The 19189-nt window shown below is 33.6% G+C and overlaps 1 protein-coding gene across 2 annotated transcripts in view; it reads left to right on the top strand.

The window, feature by feature from the left end:
- Nucleotides 1-25: 25 nt before the first annotated feature.
- LOC100186229 (citron Rho-interacting kinase) overlaps nt 26-19189 on the top strand; it is a 22571-nt gene continuing 3407 nt past the window's right edge. Inside the window, exons 1-38 of one of the 2 annotated variants that reach the window (XM_018813743.2) lie at nt 26-145; nt 468-542; nt 817-906; nt 1161-1304; nt 1532-1657; nt 1889-2023; nt 2379-2504; nt 2850-2987; nt 3292-3417; nt 3611-3748; nt 4103-4228; nt 4559-4696; nt 4968-5105; nt 5394-5498; nt 5789-5998; nt 6414-6527; nt 6759-6902; nt 7344-7430; nt 8000-8104; nt 8637-8765; nt 9067-9176; nt 9410-9578; nt 10056-10301; nt 10722-10841; nt 11246-11387; nt 11636-11813; nt 12134-12285; nt 12714-12821; nt 13179-13367; nt 13629-13795; nt 14959-15039; nt 15474-15662; nt 16103-16267; nt 16642-16750; nt 17251-17364; nt 17627-17707; nt 18152-18272; nt 18596-18733. In XM_018813743.2, coding sequence (XP_018669288.1) covers nt 107-145; nt 468-542; nt 817-906; nt 1161-1304; nt 1532-1657; nt 1889-2023; nt 2379-2504; nt 2850-2987; nt 3292-3417; nt 3611-3748; nt 4103-4228; nt 4559-4696; nt 4968-5105; nt 5394-5498; nt 5789-5998; nt 6414-6527; nt 6759-6902; nt 7344-7430; nt 8000-8104; nt 8637-8765; nt 9067-9176; nt 9410-9578; nt 10056-10301; nt 10722-10841; nt 11246-11387; nt 11636-11813; nt 12134-12285; nt 12714-12821; nt 13179-13367; nt 13629-13795; nt 14959-15039; nt 15474-15662; nt 16103-16267; nt 16642-16750; nt 17251-17364; nt 17627-17707; nt 18152-18272; nt 18596-18733 — 5012 coding nt within the window. In that variant the 5' untranslated portion in view covers nt 26-106. The remainder of the gene's footprint in view (nt 146-467; nt 543-816; nt 907-1160; nt 1305-1531; nt 1658-1888; nt 2024-2378; nt 2505-2849; nt 2988-3291; nt 3418-3610; nt 3749-4102; nt 4229-4558; nt 4697-4967; nt 5106-5393; nt 5499-5788; nt 5999-6413; nt 6528-6758; nt 6903-7343; nt 7431-7999; nt 8105-8636; nt 8766-9066; nt 9177-9409; nt 9579-10055; nt 10302-10721; nt 10842-11245; nt 11388-11635; nt 11814-12133; nt 12286-12713; nt 12822-13178; nt 13368-13628; nt 13796-14958; nt 15040-15473; nt 15663-16102; nt 16268-16641; nt 16751-17250; nt 17365-17626; nt 17708-18151; nt 18273-18595; nt 18734-19189) is intronic. The other variant, XM_018813744.2, reaches the window with a different exon arrangement.

The raw sequence follows: 19189 nt of genomic DNA, 5'->3' as shown, positions 1-19189 counted from the left end.
GGTTAAATTATACGTTTTTTATTTAATATTTACTAGATTTGTTAGTGAAATGTAAAGAAAGACTGTTATTGGCTAGTTTATTGTTATTTTATTTGAAACCACGACCATGGAGAGGTCCAGGCAACTAGAAAAGCAGTTGAAAGAGGTAAAACAATCAAACTTACAAACTATAGCGTTATTTTTAACATAACCTTGGTCTTACTGCATTAACTGCACACTACTAAGCTTTTGTTTTTGAATTGATAAGTTTTGCATTTAGCATGTATATTGGAATATTGGAATCTAAAGCTTGCTTTAATTTTATTAACCACACTTTTTTGACATGTATTATGTATATATATACTTTTCCATTAAGTTTTAACTAATGTGTGTTTTAAAAATGTGTTTTGCTGTTATCTTAGGTTTTTATTGTTGTAATCTTTGTTATTATATTGCAATCAAGTGCAAAGAGTTTGTTTTATTTCTAGGTTAAAGTTGAACGCGATGTTCTACAGCGAGACTTTCAGCTTTATATGAAAGAAAACAAAATTTTGAAGGAGCAGGTATGTAGATAATAAGGCTAGTTGGATAGTTTCTATGTTTCAAACACTGGTATTCCTTAAGCATGCAATGAGTGTAAAAATTGTACCAAAAGACTTTTTATACTCCACCGGGCACCGATATCATATATGTGATACCCACTGTACATTTTTAAAGACGTTTGTTCGTCTTGAAATTTATCTTTGGAAATATATATGGTTTTACTGGCCACAAGCAAAGTCATAAACTATAATTGCAGCATGCTGACAAATTTATTTTAAATTTAAACTTTTACAGCTTGAAAGCTTGCGTTCGAGTCACACAGAAACTGACACACAGGCCGTTCAAATGCTCAACAAGATAAGAAACCAACATCAACAGTTGGCGGTATGTCATATGTGTTTGAACATTTACATCAACAATTATGTCATAAGTTTTTTTGTTAAATAATTACAATCTCATCATCTCATCTGATGAGAGATAAAATTACTTAAAAAGTTGGGCATTGTTGGATTTCGCTGCTACTTATATGGTTGTCATTGGTTGCCATTTTGTTTGCCATCTAAAACATATCTTTCATAATATCAGTTTTGTAGTGCCAGTATGGTGTTCACTTTTAGTTCATAATGTTTCTCTTGCAGGTTATGAGGGAAAAGGAATACAAGGCTGAGGTTGGTGAATTGAAAGCAAAGATAGCAAACCTGAAGCAAGCAAAGGAGGAAGCAGAGAACGAAGTTGGAGTGTTGAAGAATAACAACGCTCAACTTAAGTCAGAGAATAAAAACGTAAACCTTGTTGTGGAAGTAATTTTATAATTAGTTTTTATTATTAAGTGTTTTTTTATGGTGTGCCAGTTTAGGCTTACATAATGTTTTTAACACCTGAATATCATATTTGGATACAAGCAAAAATTTTTCTTATATATAAATATATAATACATATAAATATTCTTATACAATTTTAGTGTAAGTTTATAATAATTCATAATATTTATTTTTTGCATGAGTTACAGCTTGTCAGTGATAAGAAAGATTCAAAACTGACCGAAACAAAATCAAACATGAAAGTAACTTCATTAGAAAATAAGTTATCGAAGTTACAAAAAGAAAATATAGAAAAAGATAATTTGTTAAAAAGCGTAAGTCATTCTAGTGTTTGTTGTTTTCTCTCGTTTTATTATTTAATATTTTAATTTAATATGGAATGTCCTAGTTCTTTTTGACCTAAAACTAACAAAGTACATTAGTATTAATATGTTTGGTAAAATGATATCAGGTGTTAAAACCTATAATGACAAAAAAATAGCAATAGCCTGATTACTTGCAATTTTTATATTCAGTTATAATCTGATATTAAATTGACATTACAGGCTACAAGTAAAGTTGGAGAGTTTGAAATTAAATTGAAAACATTAAATCAAAATGAACGAAAGTTGAAACAATATGAAGATAAAGTAAAAAGGTTGGAGGCTGAGAATAAAGAAAAGGAAAACCTATTGAAGAAAGTAAGACGATGTATTTATTGGAATATAATCATCTACCTTAATAATGTATGTGCCAGTCCCCATTGTAGTATGGTCTTGTGACTTGTGGATCAGTGGTTAAGTGCTTGCATTGAAAGTGTTTAAACAATACTGGGTTCAATGCTTGTCACAGCTACTGGTGTATGTGTACTTGCCCTAGACACAAAGCAACATCGCTCGAACCACAATAATCGCTTAATTGGTTGTGACTTGTGGCACCCTGACTGTTAAGTTTATGATCTATTTGATTTTAAACACGTTTAAATTTTTCACCCACTGATATATGCGCTAAATGCTGACAATTGGTCAATCTGTTCACGACTGAACCTTTTACCAGGAAGAGGCCAGTAGCAAAGAAAACAAGTCATCTGCTGCCAAATATAATATAAGGGTGAAGGTGTTAGAAGAACAACTGAATGATGTGAATCAGAAATATAAGGACAGTGAAGAAATTATAGAAAAGGTAAAAATGTTTTAAGTGTTAATTAACTTAATATATAATATGTACTTAATATGTAACTCTTTTTTATATTTATATGCTTAAGCTTAACAGTGTTTTTTGTCTCATCTTAAATTGGTTCAATTTTTTTAAATGTTAAGATGTAATAAAATACCTAAAATAATAGTTGACTTTTTAAAATTGCCACTAAATCTACAAAACAAGCAATACTATCAATTTATCATGAATGGTAAAGTGTCAATCAAAACATAAGCGTATATTGTGACACAAGAAAATTTATAGTTAACGTACAGCGTACTGATTCATGAACAAATATTATTCAAAATTGCATGATATTGCTTCCCACAGTTAACCAGGGAAACAACCAACCATGAAATGGAGTTACAATCGATATCCAGTCAACAAATAACTAAATTACGAACCATGGAAGGAAAGGTAAAACAACTGGAAACTGAGAATAAAAGCAAACAAAGAGAATTATTACAGGTGGGGACATAGGCGTAATGAATTGGGATATAACTGTATTCTGAGATGATCGGTTATAAAGAGCCCACTTGTCTTATATAAATAAAATAAGTCAAACTCGAAGCACGCTTAAAAGTTAAAGAGTAAAAAAAACCATAGTAGAATAAACCCAAGAATCATTAAGAAAAAGCAGTTTTGGGCCCGAAAGAGTTTGAGTTTAGTTAGTGTTAAAAGACTTTAAATTGCGGCATGTCAGTTGGTAATAAGATGCCACTTTTTTACACTTGCAAGAAAACCTTTTATTTCAAAACCTATTTTTTCCCAGATGTCAAATGAAAACAAAGAGACTAAGTCTTCCTCTTCCAAGTCCAATCTCCGGATCAAAACATTAGAGGAACAAGTTGTTCGACTGAAAAGAGAAGTCAAAGATAAAGATGATTTCATCCAGCAGGTTCGAAAATATTTAGGGAGTTTTAAATTTGGTCATACGCTCATTTTGTCCTTTTTTAATATGTCACTTTCAGTGTAAATAAAGATAAACAGTTTTTGACTTACATATTACTGTTTAGGACCACACGATATACTTGTAGATTGCAAAGCTATAAGCCTTTACATCTATATATTTATAACCTTTCCCAAAATAGAAATCTCAAGAGATAGAATTAAACGAGAGTGCGTTAACATCACTGACGAGCCAACAGAAAGTTAAAGTAAAACATCTTGAAGAAAAAGTGATGAAACTTCAAAATGAGAAACATGAAAAAGAACGTGAATTAGAAGAGGTTGGTGTTGTTACAACATATGTATCAATTTTGTTCGTTTAAGTGGCTTAGTACTTAGGTGCTTGCATTGTAACCACCTAAATCGAATTTGGATACCAATACGTATTAGGCATGTATGTTCTTGTGAAAGTTACTTAACAGACATTGCTCCAATTGAGTGGTGTCCCATTATGAGTGTTGAATAGAATAACATGCAAATAACAAATATGTTATAATACAGAAGCATTGGTGTACCACAGCATTGTTGTTTATTTAATTAATTATTTCCTTAAGACAATGTAATAGATTTCACCGTATGCTAAGGAGTGGTATTGTATATAAACTGTAACATTAAACTATGATGTTATGAAACAGATCATACAACAATACAGTGAAGCAGAAACAGTTGCATCTAAATCCAACATAAGAATTCAAACCTTGGAACAACAGGTGGTAAAGTTGAAACGGGAAGTTAAAGTAAAAGATGAAACTATTGCAAAGGTGAACGGTTACTTGTTAGTTGTTCTCAATATAAACCATTCTATTCTGCATGGATAATGTCTTATGGCTAGGCACGTTAGGGACCTGAGATTTGGGCCAGAATTTCTCCGGAACCCCTAAATCCAGGTTATAACATATCCAGCAGCAAGTTTACTATATAAAAGATAGTTTCTTTCTACAATAAATGTTAAAGTAAAGTATTTTAACAGACAGAATACTCTTTTTACCCGGTGGTATGAATCATACACCTAAATCTTGGACTGATTGCTGTAAGATCTAGCTTTTCAGCAATAAAGAATTTATTCTTAACTTTTATTTATACATCCACAGTCGACAGCAGAAGCAAGCTCACACATACATGAAGTGAAATCAGTTTCAACACAACAGAAAACAAAGCTTAAAACATTGGAGGAAAAAGTAAAACGACTGGAACATGAAATGAATGAAAAAGAAGATGAATTATGCCAGGTGTTTATTATTTACTCTCGGTTCATCTTTCATTTAACTTTTTAAAACTCAGTATAGACAAGGTTGGTTGGCCCCAAAATCCTGTGAAATAATTCCTAACTTATTGAAACCTCCAGAGTGGGGCTGCCTGTTACACATGTCACATGTGTCTTTCCAAAGAGCCATATTTGTAATAAATGTCTGGAATATTAAACGAATATCCAGGTTTTCTTTAACATGAATCAGTTTTATACGATCGTTGTATGTGTCGCTAATGATATTTTATCCCTAGGTGTCGACAAAGCTGGCACATGTAGAGCTAGAGAGCAACAGCTCTGCGTCAAAGTTCCGTGTGCGTATTCGAACTATGGAAGAAAAAGTTGAAAGACTCAAAACTGAGAATAAATCTAAGGAGGAAGAATTAATGAAGGTTTTGATGTATTAACATATATATATATTTAGTTTACATATTTGGTATGTGTAAGTTTAGACACACAGACGTTACACCTATCTCTACGTAATGAACAAGATAGACTGCATGGTATTCCTAACAGTGAGAGTTTGCGAAGACTGAAAAGTTTGCATTTTCAATTTTTTTAAAGATTTTTTTACCATACAGTAATGTATCGGTTAATTTCTTTTCTAATCAACATGAGTGAAAGTATATTTGAAATGTTAAAATGCCCCACTTTTTTATGCGTGATTTATTTATTCTTAGGTTGACAGTGAACTATCCGAATCTTTGAGCCAACTTCAATCATTGAAAGATAAAGCACGGAGAATGGAGATGGAGAATAAGTTAAAGGAGAATCAACTAAAAGAGGTTTAATTTTAACTTGCTTATTCTAAAGTAATTGCCACCTCTGCCCAACCGTGCTGTGACATATTGCTTTGTGCACATGCAAGCATAAATAAGATACATACATTCATTTATTTATTCATTCAATGGTAATGCATTTATAGCCCCAGTTAAAAGTCACATTTAACTCAAAAGTGTGCTGTCTAATATTTAGAATTGAATTTTGTAACCTTGTGTTACGATGCAAGTATTTACTATTTAGCTAACCACTGAGCTACGGCCAGGCAAAGTAAAAAATCACCTTTAACTAACAGGTGCGTTCACTTGAACACGAACTCTCGGCCAAAACAGTTGAAAGTTCGTCTCACATTCAATCAATACAACGAGATAAGATGAAACTTGAAGCTTCTAATAATAGGATGCAAACTGAGTTGTCAGACGCTATGAGGAAATTATCGAGTTTGGAATGCGATCTGGCTGAGGTGAAGTATTCACTTGTACAGAAGGAAAGGGAGTTGAATAAGGTGGGTGCTGTTAAAATCATTGGGATATATTTAGTGTTATTGCTTATTTGATTTCAATATTATAAATTACTTGTTATTGTGTCCTATGTGTACCCAAACTACTCACATACTAGAGTATCCTAACCTATTCCAGGTCATGCATGCTTTGGTGCATGTTATGGATACATACCCATGTTAGGTATCTATGTGTGGGTATACTTTTGTATAACACATGCTTAAGTCACCCAACCATGACCCTAAGACAATTATATTGGGTTATATCACAACTATAGGGGTCAAAATTGAGCATAATGGTTACAATAATATGGGTCGCCTTCACCGATATTGGTTTATCCAATATATGGTGCCCTTGTGTTAAAACCTACACACTGGAATAATAGTGCTGCCACTTTAACTTTGTTCCAACCTTTTACAGTTGAAAGGAACAGAATCTGCATTGAAGGCAAGCAAGGATTCAGAAACCGCTTCAATGCAACAAGAACTGATCAACTTACAATCTACTGTTGTTAAACTTAAGTCGGAAAACCAGGTAAAAACAACTCTGGCCTAAATCTTAACACACAGAATGTTGAAACCCATTAGTGGGCTCTGGTTTGAAGCAATGTCCATTAATCTCTTACCCACTTACTATACACCTATCAGTATTAGTGTGAAGCATCAGACCAGTTATCCTCTGGTTACTATACAAGTGCCTTAGTTAGCCACAGACACCTATGCATTCCTACTTACCCAAGATTTACATGTACACCATGAATACCAGGTTGCTAACCGAACAAAGAGAGAACAAACATCAACCATTGAACAACTAAGGGAGAATATAAAAGAAGAACAAAGAAGGTGTCGTTCACTTGAAGAATCAGCTTCATTGAAATCACAGAACCTTAACCATGTAACTCATCAACAGGTAATGATATATGTTGTTTTAATGTTTCAGCAAGAGACACACAAGATCAATTTCTTTTTGCGCCTGCTCTTTAAAACAGCCAATTTTTATTTGTCAAATTGTTTCGAGTAGCCTTGTTTAAATTACATCATGCATGTGTATGTGGACAATGTTTATGATTTATAACCACTTCAGTATACAGTGTATACAGAAAGCCAGTTCTTAAAACTAGGGTGGGTATAATGCCTAAAGTTAGTGGTTCCTAAACATATACAATTCCTTTCTTAGACCTTAGCAGAAAAACCTACCATGGACAACTTTCCTCTAAAAAGCAAATGTAGAATGTTTAATAAAAAGGCAATAAAAAAATCATCCAGAGAACAAAAGTAAACATATCATTATGCATATGTCCATTATCAATGTTTCTTCATGTAAATAACTATACAAATCTTGTTTCAACAGAAACTCAAGTTAGAAGAAAAAGAGAAAACAATTTCCAACCTCAACAATAAGTTAAGTAACTGTCAAGAGCAGCTATCTAGTAGCAGGGTAAGATGGGATATCATGCCTTTTTTATTAATTGTTTAGTTATAAACACATTGTTGTCTGAATTGCCTTGGTATTGCATTGTAGCGGTTGCATTATGTTTTATCGCGAGCGGTAAACTAAGAGGGCGAATGAACACGGGACGCGGTATTTATACGGTAGATACCGTGAGAAAAAAGCAGTCGTCTACGTGTCGGCGCACACACACGTGGCAGGCTGCCACAGCATTATAAATAAACCTATAAAATGCCTAAACAACTGATAATACAGTAACAGGTTATCAAACACAGCAATTTCATACAATTATGACGTATTCCTTGCTGTATTATGGAAAAATAATCATGGCTTTTTCAAAATAATTTATTCAGCATTTTAAAACCTGCGGAAGCATATTTAGTTATATATTCAATGTAAAGGTTTGTTTGATTATTCTTCGCACACCCCAGTTTAAGAACCATCGCTATAATAGCATTTAAATCATTTTTTGCACTGTAAGGACTAAGGGGTGACCCCTTTTCTTAATTTTTTTTTCTTAATTTCTTAGTTTATTTTTTATATTGTTTAAACTTCAGGAAATTTTTTCAAACTTGGAAAATAAATATGACGTCCTTCAATCTCAGTACAATGAGTTAAAGTCAAGTCTGGTGGAATATAAAGGGAAATATGAAATGTCGCAGGTAACTGCTTTCTTTATTTTAATGTATGGAAAACAATTTTGTTCAAAACATATTTGGTTCAAGCTACACTCAATTACATCTTTTCAGTTAAACATTGGGGCTTAGGGGTCAAACTTTTTAAAATGCAGATATAGTTAAACAGGAGACACAAGTAGACACACACGTACAAATCTTTTTGATTGTAATGCATGCCACCCAAGGTTTGGTGCATATGCTCTGTGCAAACATTTATCTTAAACCCTAGTTTCCTGGCTTGTTACCTTAGCATTGAAATCATTACTTTACAATCGTCACTATTACTGTTTGATGACATGGTATATTGTGCAACTACATTGCATCACTTTCAGTATGTTTAAAGTTATCATCTAAATCGTTGCGTATATGTTTTCTTCACTTAACTTTCCTTTACTAGTGGCTCTAGTCATTCGTTAGTTTAGTATATTAAATCAGCTTTACGCTGATCTTGAAATAGGTTTTCGCCTGATCCTTTACAATAGACCCATTAGTTACATTCAACCATTTTTCTCCCCAGTCTTCATATATCGACCTAAAGCGTCAGAAAGACTCACTTTCCAAGGAATGCCGGCAACTTAATGACAAACTACAAAGCCTTGACGTCAATCATAACATGAAGTCATCAAAAGTTGATGAATTGGAAAAGGTTAACCATTTATAGCTTACATAAATAAAAGGCTCAATAGTCAAATCTGTCCTAAACCCTATGTCAACGACCTCCCTTATAGAATACTATAACAGAATAGAATCCATGAATAAAACTCAGTTTTTTGAGTAACAAAAACAAAATACAAAATGGTTAGAATTTTTTTTCATAAGCCAACTTCGGTCACCCAGCCGGTCCTAGCATGTCACACTGCAGGTCCTCAACCATATAGAATAGGTCTTGCAGTTTACTTTATATCTGAATTTCAATATATTTAAACACTAAAACTAAAACCCTACAGACAATATCAGTGTTGAAAGAATCTTGTGTAATGTTGGAGAAACAAGCTGAAGATTTGGAAATATTTAATAATCAACTCATTGAAAAACAAAACAAACTTACAATAGAAAGGTTAGTGTTTGTTAGGAGGTTGTTCATGCGAGTGAGGTATATGATATTACTGATATGACATAAATCATATAATTCCAAAAGGAGAACCTAAAATTCACTCGTTTCAGGCCCTGAAATTAAATGTTTACAGCATATGCTTTGGTAATTTGCTGCTTATTTGTTCCTAACAGTTTTAAAAGTTATGTAAAGCATTAATAAAAGTAACCATTCCTTTACCACATGTTATATACTAGGGATTCTGCATTGGCCAAATGTTCTGAGCTTGAGTTACAACACTGTGGTATAGAGCACAAGCTTACAAGCAGACTCACTGAGATTGACCAAACCAGCACGGACCAAATAACTGACTTACAAATACAACTACGTAATGAAATGAACAAAGCACATGAAGTCACAGAAGAGGTTGGAAAGAAATTTAACAATTTTAACTAAATTTTTATTGAAAAGCACAATTTTTGTTTTTTATCCAATCTCGGTTAAAATGGCTTTTCATTTTTAGCCCTTTACAGTTTTACATTTTCCTTCAAAGCCATATATTTTTCCTAGTTATTGACATTTTGTGTTTTAATCCTTTGCATAAACCTGTCGCTTACAAAACAGTTAATAATAAGTTTTTTCTTGAAGCTGATTAGAGGAATGATTTCTTCTACTTTATCATGAAAGAATTAACTTTAATGCCTGTCTATATGCAGTATACTGATGTACTAAATTACAATTCATACCAATCTATTTCTATTCTATGTAAAATAGAATAATTCATCATGTTACCCTGTCTATTACAATGCTTACTTCAGGGGATATCTTGAAAATAGCTAAATTTACATTTTTTTTTACGTAAAATCGGCTTTAATTCATATGTTCATATTATATGTCTTACAGTACAGAGACTTAGAGAGAAGATACAAGATGTTGGAGTTAAACGCAGCGGGTGTGCAACGTAAACTTAACGTGGAGAAAGAAATCCAACTCCGATTGAAAGATGAGTCATCAAGAAATAAAGCTGCGTCATCATATACTCAGCAAACGGTGACTCGGCTTAAACAGGAGCTTAATATTGAGTTAGATAGATGTGATGAATTGGAAAAAGAGAAAACTTCGCTGCAGAATGAACTGGACACTATAAAGGTAGGATGTAATAATGTTGAACATTTGTGTTTGGGTTAGGTTATTTCAATAAATGTTATATTATACTCAAAATGAAACAAAATTGCCATGTTTATATAAAAAGCTATGATTTACATGTCGGTCGTGTACTCGTGTTTCAAGGGTAAAAAGTATTTTTTAGAAAGTAACATTTATCACTGGTTGTTTCAGTTTGCTATTTGCTTACAATTACATGAAAAATAGCCAATACATCGGTACTTCCCTTGATTCCCAAATGGAAAAATTAAAGAAAGCAAGTCTGAAAAATTGAAAAGTTTAAAAAATGTGTTTTCTTTATACAAAGTGTTGTTTGCATAAATTAGTAATAAAAGGTGTTATATATTCTCACATTTATACATCCACACATTGTGTTTTGATCACTAACCACTAATACTTTTACAGCTGGAACATTCCCATGAACTAGTGAAGCTGAACTGCACCGGAGCTCAACAAATAAAGTTGATTGACTTCCTGCAATCAAAGATAGAAGAACTTGAACCTGCTGAAAAGAAGAAGAAAAAGGTAGAGATTGGAATAATGGTGGTGACTAATGTATCAAATAATTGGAAAATTGTATGTGTTTCCTATGTTAATTGGGCGTATGTGTCCTTGAACAAGACATTAAATGGCAATTACTCCAACCCAGTGGTCACTGATGGGTTGTTTAAATTGTCAGTCATACTTTCCCACATTTTATCCATGACATGTTTTATTTAACAACTGTTATTTTGCTGTTAATTCCCTTTGTTCTTTAAATAACAGAATCTTTGCTATCAATTTCCAAAGAAGTAAATATTTTGATATGTTATGTTTACACAGCATTAAAACTTAATGTAAATATATATACTTTAAACCTTTACTTTTATATTTGTTGTACCCCTGTGGTATTCCCCCTCATTAACAATATTCACCATTGTAACCCCCAGTTAAAGAAGACAACTTTGTACCAAGCTCCTCTTCAATATCGGGAGTTACGGGATTTACTTGAGGAAGAAAAAGCTGCGAATGTTCGTTTACAAACACAAGTTAACAATATGAGATCTGAACTACAAGCTACCAATTCTAAAGGTAAGGTCTTATAATAACTGCTTTAAAATTAGGTGTAGGTTGTACTTGTAGTGTTACAATAAACTTTATATTACCTTTATGCATTAAGTTATATTCTTAAGGATAATATATTTGGGTATTCAGGCCACATCATAGGCTTAGATTGACTGAGCAAGATGGCTACAATTTCCTTACTTTAACCTCTAAAGTATCGTTTCATATTTAAAATTGATACCTTCCAAGCTAACCAAAGTATTTGCAACACACAGTTAAGAGGATGAAGCACGGAATGAACACAACTGCTCCCTTAAGTCCGGGCTCTATTGCTGCAATATCAGCCATTGTTAAGTCACCTGCTGCCACACCCACCACATCTGACCAATCACAAGCCAGCAAAGGGTCAAAGTTGAGATCAAAACCAAGAATGCATCATAATATACCACACAGGTATGTATGTGTATAATGCGGCAGTAAGCATGAGGTGTGTACATACAGATACATGAATACACTATGTTTGTCTCTTCTGTAAACATATACTCATGGTCATGGTATAACTTGACAGTGAACATGGGGTGTATGAAAAAAAGACACACATATTTTAACTCAACAGTGAGCATGAAATACACCATGTGTGTCTGGTGTATATTAAAAAGTCAACATTATGTGTGTGAGTGTGTCTCATGTCTAGTCTACTATAGAAGAAGACACCCATGTTATAACTGAGGTGTAATCAAACCTTATATTAAAACAATGTTTTTTCTCCCCAGACTTACAAGTTGGATATGTAACCGTGCAACCCGCTGTTCCGTTTGCCTTGCCGTACTCCACTTTGGTCATGGTTCCTTGAAATGCAATGAGTGTGGGATGGTGTGTCATGCTCACTGCCGAGCTAATGTTACCAACACATGTGGACTACCAGGTAAATTAGAAACCAATGTTTCCTCAATTATGGGTAGCTTGTTTTTGTAGAAAGTAATGAACTATCTATTTCAGTTACTCAGTATTGCATTTTCTCACTGGCACCAATTATATTTGTCCAAAAAAATAAATTAGGAATAAAACGCTAGTGCTTAAAACAGCCTAAAAAGCATATGTATATACAAGATGTGGCCACATTTATGTTTTGCACTTTTTACCCCCGCATAAAAAGGGTGTCATTAAATGGTGTAACCATCTTTACCACACTACTATGTTGTTTATTCCCTTCTCTTCACCGTTTTAATTAATATGATCTTCGCTATTATCGGTATTGTGTCCAGAGTAATACATGAAAAATAAATGTCATGACTTTTAAGACAGTGTAACTGTATTTACCATCGTACAATGTATTTAAACATATTGTTCTAGGTGGATTGTTCCAACAATTCAAAGATGGGACAAAGACATCAAATCTTTCCCCCATTACTTGTGTGTTTAAAGGGAGCAATGCTGATCAACTGCATGGAAAACTGAAAGGTAGTTTGATGTTTAATTGCTATATAGTAGGTTGGGGTAATATGGGTCTTTCTCTTCTATCGTTCTATTTGGTAGTAAACAAAAAAAAACATAAAATTATATAACCGTATCTACTTGAATCTAAAAAGGTTGTTAATTTTAAGCAGATTACTTTACATTACAAATATTCAGCTGACAAATTAAACATTAAATGTACAGAAATGCACAATATTGTCCTTGTATTTATAAAAATTTAAAACTTTTTAAATGAACAAGTTTAAAAAAGTTAAACTTGCATATAATGACAAATTTTAAAGATAAACATTGTTATGTTTACCAAGCACTTTTATCCTATTATGACATCACACTCACACACAGTATTATGTGGCAATGAAACATGGACGCCTCGATTTGTTCGTCTGTGTGGTGGCCAGGTACGTATAGCGCCACCTAATGCTAAATCACCATCGAAACATACGGACAATGATGATGTCATAGACTTGAAACAAGCAGCATACGTACATACTGATGTTAGCAACTTGGAACTTCCCAACACTGCAAAGCAAGGTAGTGTAAATGATGTGACTTATACTGTTTTTTCAATTAATCTGAAAGAGATCTTCTCGCAAATAGTTTTGAGTTGTAATGCTAAAAGACCACGTTTCAAGGTCTAATTCAGGTTGCTTATATCAGAGTACAGAGTATGCCATTATGTTCTTTATTTTCTTCTTTAATGCCACTGGTATGTGTTTAGTTGCTTAAAACTAACTTGCTTACTGAAGCAACACATCGCGATTTGTTGGTTTATTTATGATATTTTTCATGCAGATATTCCTTACGTGTTTAAAATCCAAACTGGATCGAGCAACTCATGTTGGCCGGCTCGTTCAGTTTATTTCATGTCTGCGGGATATTCCGAGAAACACCAATGGGTTGGAAAGTTAGAAGCTGTAACTGCTGAACATAATGGAACGAAGAACATCACCTCAAACACTGTATGTAGTAGTTACTGTTATTTTATATTATTTCTTCCAATGTAACGACGGTATTTAGAAGGTTGATGTAAGATGATTAGGGCTGTGGAAAAGTTAACGGTTAACCGGTTAACCGAACCTATTCGGTTAACCGCTAGCGAAAAGTTCAAGTCGTTAACCGAACTATGACGTCATAGGGCATAAACGTATATCAATATCTGTCTTATTTACACGAAAGGCACGTGTTCGTTGATTGTTGTTTTGCAAAAAGACAGAGTGTGCAGGGACGCTGTTGCTTTGATCGTGCCCTACAACAGCGATTACGCCATCAATCTTGATTGTTAATACCGCAGGCTAACTAGTTTTGCAACATTATATTGGTGTAATACACAACTTAAATGTTTTCCTCCAAGCAGCGTATACAAAAAAGCAGGCATTCACACGTGGATTCATTGCATCATAATAGCGATTGTTTGACCTGGCAATTGATTACGACATAATAGCAATTCACACGTTAATAACTGCGTCATAATTGCAATTCACACGTTGAATATTTAGACGGCAGGTGCTTTAAAACAGGTTTGAATATGAATAAGAAAGCATTACTTTAACGTTAAGAACGTTTGCCCGTGTATTGCAAGCATAGTCCATACGTTCGTCGTAAAATTGCCTTTAAATTCACGAAAGAAAAGCGATAAACAAGACGTTTTTATTAGGATTACACTTGTATCGGTTAACCGGTTAAAACTGAACGGTTAACGGTTAAACAAAAATAGGGAAAATCCACAGCCCTAAAGATGATACGTGTTTTCATTCTTCTTATTGGCCCGTTTGGTAGTAAAAACTAAGAATGTTTAAAGAAGCATTTACCCGCATGCCGTATCCTCAACCCACAAGTCCCCAGTACTATAATATGGTAGGTTTGAAGGCGGTACACCTTTATAGCACATAATATCGAAATATCCGGATAGTGTTTAAAACAATTAACAACGGTCTACGGGTCCCAAACAGGATAAAAAAAATAGAATGAAAGGTGTCCCATTCTTCCCTATCCTACTATATATTTTTAAGAATTTATTTTCTGGCCTAAAAAATAGCATTTATTTATTAAAGTTTCATACTTTACATTACTATAAGTTGTTAAACAAAGTCTTAAACATTCCAATACTTTTATTTAATTGTAGAAAATCTTTGGCAATGAGATTCTCACTTTGTTAAGTGATGAAAAACTTGAGATTAATTGTTCGCTGCCAATATCGGATAAGGTGAGTCTATCTGTAATACCTTACGTGAATCTGACCCTGATCTGGTGCTCGTGGGGTTAAGCGATTTTTGTGTAAAAAATAAAAATTTGTCATTTAGGCGAACTATATATCTTTTATTAAACAATCGGTTTGTCTTGATTTTGTCTGTTATGTTTTTTAGCACCCGACTCTACTGTATCTACTTGCATTAGTTACAATAGTGTGCACTCGTACCAAATGTTTGTTCAGGCCACTCACTGGTCAAGGAAGCATTTTGGTTATTATTGTAAAAGTTAAACTGTTGTATTATATATTAAGAGGTGTGGAATGTGGTTATAGAATTTGAACAACTCATTCTTTATTTTGTGTTTAATATAGCATGACATAAGAGATTCCAAAGCTGTGCTCTAATTTTATCCTCCCACTCTTCTCACTTTTTCTCCTCTTCCTCCCAGCACATCCTCCTTGGTTGCGATGAAGGATTATTCCTCCTCGCTCCAAACAAATCCAGCGTGTCTTCACGATCAAACTTGAAGCAAGTAAATGAGGTTAGCAAGATATTCCAGATGACCAAACTTGACAAGAACAAAGTAGTTGCAATCGAAGGGGTGACACAAAGACTTGTTGTATTGGATATAACACAGGTAGGGTGGTTGTATTGTAAAGTACTTTGGTGAGGTGGAGTGCATGTATATGATGTTTTTTGTTTTTATTTTTCTTATCGTTCTATTTGGTAGTAAATGTCTAATTGGATTTATTTCACAAGGAGAGGTGACAGTGTTTTACATTAGTTTTAAGACAGGCACAGTATATATATATATATATAGTTAGTTGGGATAAAAATGGATCGTGTCTTATTTAGTAGTAAAAGAATATTCTCAGAACTATATAACCATAATCTCGCGACTCCCAAAAAGAGCATTGGTAATTGTTAAAAACACGATTAGGAACCATGGGATATTATGTGTTGTTATCCATCTTACCCCACAGTACACATATGTCTTTTATGTTAACAAGTCTATGAAAGCCAATTTCAAAATTATGGGTGACATATCTCAAAGTATAAAAACACAATTATTCCCAGATACAAACCCAGAAAACGTCCCTACAAGTCATTGAAGAAATCCAAGGTTGTCATTTATTTGCCATCGGTTACGCTGAGGGTGTTCATTACATCTGTGTGGCTTCAGCTACCAATATTACACTACTAAGATTTAATGATAAACTCAAGAAATTCTGTGTGAAAAAGGTGAGACTTGATGTGTTATGTGGTGGTGTTATAAATAACTTGCCTGTCAGTTTACTTATAATAATTTGCTGGTATGTAACAATATAAGGTTTTCTGATAAACGGTTTTAAGGTCATTATTGTCCTATGTAACAAAAAGTTACATTTTTATATGACAAAGAATAAACTGATAAATGTATAAGACTTTCAAATGTGGGTGGGAAAATAAATTCCAGAAGATCTGTTTTAGACACCAATTGTAATACGCCTTGGAGCAACAGTATCTGTAACTGATACATGTCGATATGGGAGATAAAAGTATATTATGCTAGTTATAATGGGACACTCAGCTTGGGTGCATATGTGTGTATTAAACATATTATATTCCCATAATAGGAGATAGCGACATCTGAGCCCTGCACATGCATGGTGTTCACTGCATGTAGTGTTATTATTGGAACCAATAAGTTTTATGAAGTTGATTTATCGGATTTCAGGATTGATGGTGAGTTAGGTTTACCTATTACATTGATCGGGTAATTAACTGTAATATTTGAATTGAATATAAACAGTGGTTACTAAGTCTTTGAAACAACCTTTTATCTTACACACTTTTATTAAATATAGGATATTTATTTAAATCAGTTATTGGAATATTAAGTTTAGTAATAATGCAAATACTTTGTCTAAATACCAAATCTTTTGATGTGTCTTTTGAAAAACCCAATGTTTTAATTATTTGGTTATTTTCTATTATCCACAATGCCACCAACAAACAATCAATTTGAAAACCGGACAATTAACAGCAGTGGCGCAGCTAGAAAAAATAAGGGGGATGGGGGTTTAATTAAAAAATGTTCAAAAATATCTTTTTGGCAATTTTTTTGGGTCTAAAAAGGGGGGGTCGCGACACCCTAAACCCCCCTGGCTGCGCTACTGATTAACAGTGACATCTTCAATCTTTATTTGTTAATCTTGACCTCTGCATTCATTCCCTCCACCCAGAGTTCCTAGATGATCCTGAAGTTCTTCCTCCCGAAGATGCCGCAATCTTCCCTGTGTCTGTTCTAAGGATCAGTGAGGATAACAACCCGGAGGAGTTCTTGCTCTGTTACCATGGTGACATTTTTTATTCAATATCGGCGTAATAACAGTTCAATATTCTTAAATTATTTCTTCCATTTGTTTGTTGGCTTTCATGTTATTTTGTGTTGTGTGCCAGTTATTTGTATTGTTTTTCATGTGTTTAATTTTAAAAAAGTCTAAAAGTTGGTATTGTTCCAAAACCACGTCTGTACTCTTTTTTCGCTTTATATGATATATACCATGTTATGAGTTTTTATTCTGTATTATATTAAGTCCACATATCTTTTTTCGACAGAGTTTGGATTATTTGTTGATGGGTTTGGAAGATTAACTAGGAGTGGACAACTTAACTGGTCGCGAATGCCGCTTGCTTTTGGTAAGAAGTTAATCTCATGTTGTTGTTTTTTTAAAATAATAAATATGATAATTCATCTGAGGCCCCTCTTCAACTGTGAGTTTTTCGGCATCTTTTTTAAATTCACAATTCTCCCACTTTTTGTTTCTTTCTAAAATCTGTCGTAAAAAATTATAATTCTTTTAACTAAAAAAAAGAATAACAGAACTAAAGTTAACCGTAGTCTTAGCAACCATCTTATGACATAATAAACGTAATAAAAGTATTTAACGTATTAGTAATGTCAAATTCACTCGCAGACAATATGTTGCCCACCTCTGACTTGGTAAAGTTAGGCAAGGGTTGGCTCATTACCATATAAATGTAGTATAATACTACCTACCTACTACATATCTTCATTGTAATGACATGTACACACATCTAAATTAGTAACATATATGTTAATAAACCACTTCATTCTCACAGAATATCGATCTCCATACCTTGCCATTATACAGTTCAACTCAGTCGAGATAATTCAGATCGATCACTTTGCTACAACAGCAGGAAGCTCTGCACTTGATCACGCTTTCCTGGCTTTTCCAAGGTAAATGTTACTTTATAGACTTCCTTTCAATTATAATTTGTTTTAAATAATCTTTTATTTTCAAACTTATGTATATTTTTGTTGTGGAGCAGTGTGATACAGGTACGAGGCTCAACACTGCTACCATATTAAGTTTGTATGGGCATGCATAACACAAAATCTATAAAATAATCACCCACAATGTTATATATGTTGTAACTCGTAAGTGGGTATGAAGTGTATGTAACAGAACATCTGTATTTTAAGTTTCCACACAAACTGTCGCCACACAAGGATAAATAAGTCACATTCATTCATAACAATGGCCATTATTCCACCTGCAGTGCTAGATACTTGGGACAAGCAATAACTGAAGGAGCTTTATATTTAAGTTCATGTGAAGGTAGCAGGACATCAGTGTTTTGTTGCATAGGAAATATGAATAAAGAATCAAAGGATGGGAAGAAACCAACAGGAGCTTTGTAAGTACAACATATTTGTATTAATGCTTTCTTAAACAGACTCTTAGCATTTGTTTGTGCACTGACATTTTAACAGTTGTTAAAACTGCCAACCATACCTTTAAAAAATACAACAAAAATAGCATCCCCTACAAAGTGCCATTGGTTTTAACTCGAAAGCGGTCATATGGTATATGAAATGGAACACCCGTGTTCATTGATTTATAGTTTTGCAATAAGTGGGAGTGCGGCGCATGCAGTATTCATGAAGTCACAATATTGCTTGTGTTGTCTTATAATGTTACTGTTGTAGAAGCTCTGTTACAACGACTATCATCACCACACAAGGATACATCACTTACGTTCATTAAATTACTCCCTACATCTAAATCTAACACCTAATGTTTTATAAATCAATTCATCCTCTCCTCATCAGAGCAACAAGCGAAGATAAGCCGCTCTTTCCTCTTCCATGGA

This window comes from Ciona intestinalis, chromosome 10, assembly GCF_000224145.3.
Source record: "Ciona intestinalis chromosome 10, KH, whole genome shotgun sequence".
Lineage (NCBI taxonomy): Eukaryota > Metazoa > Chordata > Ascidiacea > Phlebobranchia > Cionidae > Ciona > Ciona intestinalis.
The sequence above is the reverse complement of the archived record's forward strand: the minus strand, read 5'-3'. Positions and strand labels throughout refer to the sequence as shown.